Genomic DNA, 11,725 nt, shown 5'->3' on the forward strand with positions numbered 1-11,725 from the left:
TAACTTGTGAGTGATGTGAAGCCATAAAATTGAAGTACGAAATACTCGCTCGCCATGTCATAATTGTCCTTAGGGTTTCCAAGCACTATACATGACACATGACTGGCGAGCGATAATGTAATATGGCTGCGCTATAAGCCGACCACATAACTATTATACGTACGTTCACGGAAAATCTCTTTTGGAATTTCGTTTCCATTATCTCATGTGGATTATTATGGGACCACGTATGAATATTTCGTAAATTATTTACACCGTACCGGGTAAACGACGCCTCATCACTGAATAAAATGATGCTTAACAGTTGGGGATGAGCTTTTATCCAGTGGCAGAAATCCATACGCTGAGCATGGTCGCCTGGTTCCAGATGTTATACCCTTTGATCATGGTAACGATACAACTCTTCATCATGTAAAGTTCGCCACACCTGCATACGTGATACGCCGATGCGAGAGGCCATTCTACGAGTGGACAGACGCTGACTTCTTTCAGCCATCTCAAGAACGTTCTCTTGTGTGTTTCTCATTTGTACATCCTCCCTTTCCGACTGCACAGAAACACTCGGAAGAGAACCAGTCTCATGCAATGTCTGGTGAATTCGCGTAAATACACGTCGAGATGGAATCCTTCGATCGGGAAAATGCCTTTGGTACTCTTCAACAGCAGCACGTGCATTGACACCGCAAAATCTATACACAAATTGCATATCACAATATTCAACATGTGAAAACACAAAAGGCATTTCAGCAACACCGCACAACTACGCGTAATTTACTAACCATTCACGATGCTGACGCAACATACACTGTAGGCTCTGTGCATATCGCATAAGCTTACGGCTAGTGTGAATCAGACACTCAAGGACAAACAGATAAGAGAACACAGCTGACAGGTATAGTGCATGGACCCACTAGAAGACCACACTTTTCTCGGGCCATTATCTCTGTAACCGTTCAGCTTTGGACATAGGTGTTTTGGGTTATATCAGCATACTTTAACATAAGGAACACCCTCCCGAAGTTTGGTCCATTCCTCCTGGGACATCCTGTATATCATGGATGAAAATCAGTGCAACAGGACGCTAAAATACAACATTATAGGTCTAGTTCTTGGTGGTTGTAGAAAAATCTATATATGAAACTGAAGAATGGTTTGGACATAAGCTGCAGTAATGTCATGTTGGCAACAGAGCATTTAGCCATGTGCATGTAGGACCTTGGACTGAACTACATAGCATTGTGTCTCATTCTGACATATTTCAGTCATCACTTCTCTCAGTAGTGGAACAGTCATGGTGCACAGCTCCGGTCATTTAGATTTCCAAATCTCAGCCTTCTAGATTCTTTATGTGCACAAGGTTAACAATAAAGTTCATGAACCCGCCACCATGTGCTTGCAATGGCTTGCAGTGCTCCATGGAATTAGTTAATAAGCCTTCAAAAAGCATGCTGCATCTCTTGAAGTAACATATTTATATCATAATGGTTATCATTATTTAGAACAGTTACTGTCTTCCTGTCATTAGCCACTTTGATTTTAGCTGTGCTGCTCTGTGGTCTTTTTGCGTCTTCTCTCTGCCTTGAACTGAGGTAGCTTCATGATCCCCAGCATGTGCTGTGTCATTTCTGCTACTCAGCATCCTGACTGAGACTTCTTATTGTGGAAGCCTGCAGCCACTGTCTTGTGCAGTCATGTACCTTTGTGAACATATGAGGCCCTTCATGTTTCTTGCAGAGGAGAGAATAGGGTAGAGGTCTGAGTCCTCTGGTGAGCAAGAGTCATGCCCCCTCCCCCTGCTCAGTTTCTCCAACAGTACAATGTAGAACAACTTGGGAGGTATACGATATCTATATGTAGTTCTGTGTGAGTTTTTATGATTTATGAACTGTTGGTACAGTGAAATCTCATAGAGGTAGATCATTAAGTGTGACTGAAGTTGATTTCTCAGTTTATTGGTTTGTAAGTTATCAACAAGAACATGTGATCATATGGTGACCTGGAGTGGAGTGTCAGTCATGGCCTCTAGGGTAATAGGTTTGTTTAAAGAAAACTAACAGAACAGTTTAGAGAGCTATTGCTGACTCAAATATCCTTTTTCCTCTTCACCTATTTTTGAATATTATCAGGTTTTCAGTATATTGCATACTTGTTCAGATGACATTTAGCTGAATTGACTTTAGTTAAAGAGAATATTCTGTTGCTAGAATATTTTCCAGTTTGTTGGTGTCAGTTACATACTACTGTATGTAACATTTCTTTAAATAATTAAGCAAAGCCCTTTTGGGTTGTTTTTCTTTGTATTTTTTAAGGTACAGAATGCATGTCCAAGATGATGTAACAGTACCTTATGGATCATAGTGAAGTTACGAGGGTAAGTCAACAAGTAAGTTACAAATGGATATAGGACTTAAACAAATAAGATTACTGATTTGAAAAATGCTTCTATTTCTCACCACTTCCCTTTCTACAGAAGTCACCACCTTCTTCCGACAGCAGCCCAAAGAATTTTATGCTGCTCGTTTTCAGGGGCTTGTGAAACTATGGGACAAGAGCCTCAGTGTACAGGGAGATTATGTTGAGAAATAAAAGCGTTTTTCAAATCAGTACTCTTATTTGTTTAAGTTCTGTATCCATTTGAAACTTACTTATTGACTTACCTATGTACAAGGTGGTTAAAATATAACCAGGACTGATTTGTGTGTAAACAAACCACACTGCGCAAGAGCCATCCAATGTTGAGAGAGTGACGCCACAAACTCCACCCTCGCTCCTGTTCGGGTTAGAACCTCTTCAGTCCTGTCTGGGAGTTGCTAGAGTGATGAGGGAACAGAAGGTACTGTGGAGCGTGAAACAATGCATTGTGATCAAATTCCTTGGAGAAAACGTCCCGTCAACTGAAATTCACCAGACTCTATGGAGAAGAGTGTCTCTCACGGACCCGTATGTTTGAGTGGTGTAAGTGCTTCAGAGAGGGCCGAGAGCGCATGGAGAATGAACTGCACGATTGTCAGCTGCGAACATCCGTCACCGAGCCAAACATTGATCATGCAGACATGCTCATTTGTGAGAATAGGTGCATCACTATCAACGAACTTTGAGCAATGCTGTCCATCAGTGTTGGTAGTGTAGAAAACATTGTGAAATACCACCTGCACGGTGGGTACCACGCACTTTGACGGAGGTGAACAAAATGGTGCACATGCAAGCTGCCAGTTGTCTCCTGCAGCAGTTTGAAGATAAATGTGATTCATTTTTTAAGTCTGTAGTGACCACCGATGAAACATGGGTGCACTACTTCATTCCTGAGTCCCAGCAGTCATCACGCGAGTGGCAGCATACCAGTTCTCCCAAACCCAAGAGAGCGCAGAGGAGTCGTTCTGCAAGAAAAGTGATGGCAACATTCTTCTGGGACTGGCAGGGGGTTATCCATGTAGACTTTCTGACATGCCGGAACAGTCAGTGCAGCTTATTACTCAGACCTCCTGGCAACAGACGTGAAGGAAAAGATCCAATCCAAGCGGAAGACAGGTGGAAAGCAGGTAGCCTTCCTTCAAGACAATGCATGCCCCCATACAGCCAAAACAACAACAGAAACCCTCCGGAAATTGAAATGGAACCTTCTGACACATCTGCCGTACAGTCCCGATTTGGCCCCAAGTGATTTCTACCTGTTCGGAAGGCTCATATCAGACTTGCAAGACATGCGGTTTGTGGACAACGCCGCCATTATCCAGGCTGTTTGAGAGTGGATACGCTGCAAACCACAAGCCTTTTTTGAAAAGGGCATCAGGATGCTTTCAGAACGTTGGAAAAAATGTGTTGACTCCGTAAGGGAGTACGTTGAAGACTGACATGTGCAAGTAAGTGTTTGGCAATTATAGTGTTTAAAAAAAAAATCAGTCCTGGTCACATTTGAACAACCTTGTATTTTGAAGAAAGTTGTCTTCTGGGTTTAGGCACCGTGTATTCTCCGTTTTGGCCGACGTTTCATAGGAACGTAGCGCCTCCATCTTCAGAGCTACGTTCCTCCGAAACATCGGCCAAAACGAAGAATACACGGTGCCTAAACCCAGAAGACGACTTTCTTCATTGTCATCGCCGTGAAAACCTCAAAACTTACAACCTTGTATTTTGTTTTGAAACAATTTAGGAAACAAAATTTACTAGATTCCAGTGGCTTGCCGTGCATGGAAGCAAGGGAAGCATTGCTTCCGTAGTTAAGAAACGAAAAGAAAGAAGTCATATATAAATAATTCAATTTGAATAATAAGGATTTGAATATTGTCATTTAGCGTAGTGCTTCTCAACCGCTGGGCCGCGGCCAAGTAGTGGGCCCTGGCATCAATTATACTGGGCCGCGAGAGGCTCTTCTGGAATTTGTCATTCTCATTTTCTAAGCACTTTTCGTGAATAAATATTTATAGTGGAAATATTCTGAGGAGAATAATATTTGTGTTGAGAAGCCGAGACACAGAACACCTAAATCTGTGTAGCAAATGTCAGTGACCAAGCCACATATTTTTAAACATGGAAGTATTCATGAATGATCGGGAATTTTCAGACATCCATATCTTTCAACATTAGGAAAAGGCAATACCGATGTTTATGACCAGTCATAAAATTGCCTGCAAGCCGATTACAGCAATGGGCAGCATATCCTCTGTTCTCAGAACTGAGCGAAATAACATCTGTGTTGCAAATATAGGTGACCAATCAGCAAGGAAGTATAAAGAAAATGTTTCCACTGAAACTGAAGATCAAGGCAGTCTGTATCTGGTTCTCAAATCTAGTAATACTGAATACTGTTTCTTCACAAGTTCACATTGCAGTGTGTAAGTGCTTGTTCCGGAACCAGAGTGATTTAAATTTTAATATGAATAAGAGATGGGACTTTGTTTAATTTTGGTGTTAAGAAATCTCGTATTGAAGGTCTTTGTGACGCAACAAGTAGTGATTCACCCACCTCAAGATTACATAGCAATCTCCAGGATGTACAAAATGAAGGGAAAACCACCAGCACACAGAAGAAAAAGTCTGCATCCGTTTGTAAGTACATGGACACCTGCATAAAATTTGGTTTCATACAATGCCCTAACACTGACCAATTGCCACGTCCTCAATGTGTCATTTGTGCTACTGTCCTGGGAAATGAAGCTATGAAGCCATCGCGACTTACCTGACATCTCAACACAAGACATTCCAATCTGGTCAACAAACCCATTGAATTCTTTATGCGTAAAAGAGATGCACTTAAAGTAGAAAAAAAAATTATTTACCAAGCTTCAATCACTGACACTTCACTTCTGACGGCATCCTATTTAATATCACTACAAATAGCTAAATGTAAAAAACCATATTCCATTGGTGAAGAACTCATTAAGCCTTCTTTGATTGCTGCTTGTAATGAAGTATTAGGCCAGTCTGCGGCAAGTAAAATGAAAGACACCCCATTGTTGAATGATACACTTGGTAGGCGGAAATCTGATATGGCAGAAGATACAGAAACGCAAGTCATTGAAAAAATAAAAAATTGAAATTGTTTGCATTAAAACTGGATGAATCTACAGATATTCAGAACAGCAGCATTTTACTTACATATGTACGATATATTGACCATGATGAGAGCGACATGAAGGAAGACATTTTGGAAGATACAGAAACGCAAGTCATTGAAAAAATAAAAAATCGAAATTGTTTGCATTAAAACTGGATGAATCTACAGATATTCAGAACAGCAGCATTTTACTTACATATGTACGATATATTGACCATGATGAGAGCGACATGAAGGAAGACATTTTAAGTGTTTCTGAATTACCTACGCACAGTACCAGCAGTGAAATTTTCGAAGTTTTAAATGGTTTCATTGAAGAGAGAGGTCTCAAATGGAAAAACTGCGTTGGAGTTTGCACNTGGAGTTTGCACTGACGGCGCTGCCTGTCTTACAGGTAAAAATTCAGGTTTGGTCAGTAAAATTAGGGATATGGCGGGCAATAAGTTAGCGTCAGTGCATTGCTACATTCACAGGCAAAAGCTGGCCTCCAAATGGCCAGGCACCTGAGCTTAATGAAGTCCTGTGTCAATCTGTTAAGATTATTAATTATATAAAAAAAATGCTTTAAATACAAGACTGTTAAAAGCATTGTGCAATGAAATGGGCTCTGATCATCAAAATCATCTTTTCCATTCGGAAGTTCATTTGTTGTCCCGTGGTAAAGTTCTCAAGAGGTTATATGAACTCCAAAAGGAAGTTGAGCTCTTTCTAATTGATAAGAAAAGTAACCTGTCCAATTATTTCCAGGATAAGAAATGGGTAGCCAGGCTGGCGTATCTCAGTGACATATTTTCATACATGACTGACTTTGATTTAAAACTTCAAGGTCCAGATACAACAATATTTAGTGTGTGGAACAAGATTGAATCATTCAAAAAGGAACTCAGACTCTGGCTTAATATGACTGCAGAAGGAAACAATGAAATGTTTCAGTTGTACTCAGATTATATTATGGAAGCAGATGGTTTCTATTCACAGAATTCAGTTTCAAATATTATTGCAGCCCACTTGAAGATGTTGTCATTTGAAAAATATTATCCTGAACATGACGCTCCCCAGAGGCAAAATATGTGGATTGTGAACCCTTTTGTTGAACACAAAGAGACAGCCCTTTCCCATGAAGAAACCTTTCAACTTATTGAATTATCATTGGACAAAGGACTGGAAAGTACTTTTAATACTATGAGTAATTCGAAATTCTGGATAAGAATGAAGAACGAATATCCAAATTTACATAAAATAGCAGTGAGGTTTCTTCTTTGTTTTTCCACCACATATCTTTGTGAAACTGCATTTTCTGCCATGACTGTGCTTAAAACGAAACAGAGGAACTGCCTGCAACTTTCTGACTGTCTCTGTTTGGCTCTCACTTCAATTCATCCCAGAATTAATAAGCTAACGGACGTAAAACAGAAACAGAAGTCTCACTAGCCTAACTAAAACCTTCCAAACTCAGTTGTGATAAAAGAAACTAAGTTTAACTTTCCAATAACTTACAAGTGCTGTGTTAAAGTGCTGCGTCTTTAAAATCAAAATATTAATTAGTGTTGGAAGTAGTGTTTATAATTGAGACATTCATACATTTTTATTTATCAAATTACATACTTTACCTATATAATTATTTGGCTTGTGTATATGATAATAAGTGTTTCGTCGGCAAGTTGACATCCTTCAGCTTCTTCCCCTCCTCAGCTGACTTCTATGGTGAGTTACAATGCATAAATATTTTTCTCACTGCCGTCTTTTTCGAACCAACATCATTAAAATCAATTTAATAATACAATAATCAATTTTACACAGAATAACATAAGTTTTTGGTGATCAGCATGAGACATGTCAATGAAAATTAGCACAAATTAATTTAATGATGTTGGTCTAAGGAAAGTACAAAATGCTACAAGATTTCATTAGTCCAGTGATTGATAACTAATTTAAATGTAATTTTATGTTTGTCAACATGCCACACCGTATACATAAGTGTACTAATACTCTTTATGATTATGCTATAATTAATTACTAATATTACATTAGCTTAATGCATGAACTTTAACAAAACTGGAAAGATATTTACGAGTAAATTTGTTGGGACTGGGCCCTCGTCTTATAAGAAAGGAACTTATTGGGCCGCGGCCTCATGAAGGTTGAGAAGCACTGATTTAGCGCACGTTCCTGCTCAAGGCCACATGCCACCTCCTCCTGCTCCCTTACCCTGCTTTGTGGGATGGACCAAGTTTCCTTCGTTAATCTCCATAAGAATTCATCTCACACAAAGTGGGCAAGGAAGCAACTTTCGGTTTACTGGCTAATGCCTGTCATGTGGAAGCGAAGGAATGTGTTCTTTCGATGGTTATGTGAAAATTAACTGTTTATGTGTGATATCAGTCTTGTTGGGTGTTATAGGTAACATTAAGTTTTAATAACATATTGTAAGTGCATATTTATATGGCGTAAGATTTTATTTCTGATCGTATTTTGACGCATCAGAAAGAAGCTATCTGCGTTTAAGGGAAGCAAGTCTGATATTACAGTAAGAGTGGCAGGGGTGTGAATAGACCACACACACAGGCCACAGCTAAAATGAATGCTGGCAGACAACGCGACTGTGACTGTGCAGTCAAAAGCCTTTTACACCGGGGTTTAATAGCAGGGACTTTTCTGAAAAGAAAATAATTATAGAAAGAGGACGACTGACATGAGGGGTGCCAGAACTTTAAAACACAAACCAAATTATATGTGAGGAAATTTAATTTGGAACAGTATTCTAAAACAGAGTGGCTATCCGGTTGCCGTAATATAAGAAAATTGTTTTGTTGGCCATGCCTATTGTTTCTCAAGGAAAAATAAATTATGGAACAAAACTGAGTTTGGTGATATCAAAAAACTTCATAAAGCATTGAAATGACATGAGAACCCTCAGACTCACATTATTTCAACAATGCAACTTGTTATGTTTGGGAAATCTCAAATTGACTGTCAACTTGACAGTCAAAAGCACCTGACAGTACTACATAAGGAAATAATGAAACGCTTGATTAATATCATCTGCCATTTAGGAAAGTGGCAACTTGGCTTCCGTGGTCATGACAAAAGCATGGATTGTATTGACTGAGGTAATTATGTGGACTTAGTTCACTTGTTGAGGAAATATGATCATAAACTCAGTGTTCACCTTGAGAAGAGTACAGTATTTACACGTTTATTGAACAGAATACAAAACGACCTTATTGACTCAATAAGTGACATAAATTTTGGTGAGTTGATTGCTATCAGTTCGTTTATTAGATACCACTGCTTCCCTTACTAAAATAGTACTGCTCACCATTGCTAGATACTTTTTGTATTTTGCTTCATTTCAATTCAGTTGATGTAAGGTATGGCATTTGGCACCTTGTTAAGCCAAACATTCATTTCCAATAAGGTAATTCTCAATCACACATTTTCCTTTTTTATGTAACATAAAGTTATATCATGTCAGTATTTTTAAATGTGTTAAAACTTCAGTGTGCATGTTTGAGAGTGGCACTTTACTGTAACAGGGAAAACCAGCAATTGCTCACCGTGACATCAAGAGTAAGAACATTTTGATGAAACTGAATGGTTCATGTGTGATTGCTGACTTTGGTTTGGCAGTGACACATGTTCAGGCAACAGGTGAAATGGATGTGGGTTCAAACCCAAGAGTTGGTACTAAACGCTACATGAGCCCTGAGGTGCTTGAAGAAACGTAAGTAGATTGGAATTGAAGGTACACAAAGTTACATAAAAAATGCATTGGTAAATTTGCCTAATTCTTAGTTTACAGACAGTGAGGGTATTATGCTATGGAGGACATCATTACATTGTTCTTAGAAGAAGGGTTACATTGCTGAATACAGTGTAACTGCAATAGAATGAGTATGGCAAACTGAAGACTTCATGATAGCAGAAAAACCATTGACTCTGTGAATGTAATAACATTACACATCTGAAAATATCTTACATAATATGAGGGCTTATTTTCCTGCACCTCTCTCATAACTAGTTATGATTTTTTCCCATTATTTTTTATACTGAGTATACTTGCAGATTTACTTTGAATCTATTTTTATCTGGTGGTCCATAAATATACTTTAAACTGACCCTCTATGCCTCTGCCTTGTCTAGGAGGAGAAAGTTCACATTCTAACGTTGAGGCAGAAGTGCATAGTATGCTTGCTCAGGTTCATTCTGATATGTAATAAAGAAAACATCAGCCAATTCTTCAAACTGTTACATAATCATAGCTTTTAGGACCACATTCAGGCAACTTGACAGCATCAAAGTTCAGTCCAGTTCAGATTTTGCAAATGTGAAATATCCATTGTATAATATCATGTGAACTTCCCTTCTACTTTCTTTCTGTATTGTGTTCTTTTGCTAGTGCAGTGGTCAGCAACCGTTTTTTTTTTTTTGCTCCCTGGAAAGAACCATTCATACATTTTCTTCTGCTATTCAAGACATGTGCATGCATGTACGCACACACGCACATGTACACACACACACACACATGCGTGTGAGCGCACACACACTGCACACGCACACACAAGCTCAGACACAGAACCTTAGTGGAAGAAAAGTTATTAGAAATGTCAAGAGATTTATTTCAATGAAGACATATACATTGTTCATGAGGCAAACTACATGCAAATCATGTAATTTTACAGTTGCACTGCCTTTGAATGATATTCTTTAAAATCTTAATGAGATTTTTGATGCTGCTGCATTGCAGGTTTTTCTACATTATCATTATAAGATGTTACTTTCATTTTCAGAGAGGAATCCAAACTTTCGCTTGACAATTCTTTTCTTTTTGCTTTACTGTAGTTCATAATTGGAAACACTTGTTTGTAAAGTTAGGTTAACCCAAAGACTGAAAAAGCACCAATGCAAATTTCTTTGACTCGTTATAGCAGCCTGGTAAATGAGTCCACGTCTAATAGAAGCTGATGCTTGTTCTTCATGTCAATTTGTGACAAAGTCAGAATGCAAATTTCTTTGACTCGTTATAGCAGCCTGGTAAATGAGTCCACGTCTAATAGAAGCTGATGCTTGTTCTTCATGTCAATTTGTGACAAAGTCAGATTTCTGCTGTTCCAGGTTTTCAGTTTCAGTGATGAGCTTCTTAAACTTGGAGGCCCATTAATCCTTGCTTTGTAAGTCCAATAGCTGAAGTCCAAAGTGCACTTTCTCAGCACTAGGAAATGCTGAAACATTCAGTGTACTGTCTACATCCATTTCAAGGGGTTAAGAAGAGAAATGTCCTTCACCTTCCCTTTTCTGATGCCTTGAAATCACCCAGCAAATCAGGTGTCCATTTTACTGATTTCTTATGAGAATAATGCAAAATAAGAATTACATTAAGATTCTCTTCTGTGTATTAGAAACAGTGTGAAGGATGTGAAAACGCTGCTTGGGGCAGATATTGACTCTGACCACAACTTACTGGTTGCCAAGTTTCGACCCAGGTTGAAGAAAATTATAAGATTTCAAAAGCGCAGACCTAGATGGGATTTGAAGAAATTATATGCTCAAAGACAAAGCATGCAGGAGACCCTAGAAGAGAAACTCAATGCAACTGAAGGTGAAAGCGGAAATGCTGAAGCGCAGTGGAACAATATAAAAGAATGCATGTTAGATACTATCAGTGATTTGGTTGGTAAAGTTTAGAAGATAGCAAGAAAACCATGTGTTACACAGGGGATGATGAGTAAAATGGAGGAGCAAAGGAAATGGAAGATTGTCAACAATGAAGAAAGCAGGAGGAAATACAGGAGACTGAGGAATGAATTTAAATGAGCCACGGACAGGGCCAAAAAGAAATATCTTGAGAAGATATGTAATGAGATTATTGAATTTCAAAGAACAGGACGTTATGATTTGATGTACATAAAGACAAAATAACTAGGATGGAAGGAGAATCATGGGATTCAAAATATTGGCATTGAAGACTCCCAGGGGAATAGAATAGTAGATCAGAGGCAAGTGCTGAAAATTTGGGAAAATTATATTACAGAACTATATGATCGTCCTAATCGGCCAGAAACCTTAGAAGTTGAACCAGAAGAAGAAGTAGATACAGACGAGAAAGAATCATGTATTTTACAAATTCAGGTGGAAAGAACTATAAAGGAAATAAGGAAGGGAAAGGCTGCA

The 11,725-nt window shown here is 38.7% G+C and overlaps 1 protein-coding gene across 1 annotated transcript in view; it reads left to right on the forward strand.

Annotated features, from left to right (window-relative positions):
* LOC111870450 (activin receptor type-1) overlaps positions 1-11,725 on the forward strand; it is a 47,200-nt gene that overhangs the window by 12,555 nt on the left and 22,920 nt on the right. The window contains exon 4 of the mRNA XM_023862755.1: positions 9,091-9,278. Coding sequence (XP_023718523.1) covers positions 9,091-9,278 — 188 coding nt within the window. The remainder of the gene's footprint in view (positions 1-9,090; positions 9,279-11,725) is intronic.

This window comes from Cryptotermes secundus, unplaced genomic scaffold, assembly GCF_002891405.2.
Source record: "Cryptotermes secundus unplaced genomic scaffold, Csec_1.0 scaffold1717, whole genome shotgun sequence".
NCBI lineage: Eukaryota > Metazoa > Arthropoda > Insecta > Blattodea > Kalotermitidae > Cryptotermes > Cryptotermes secundus.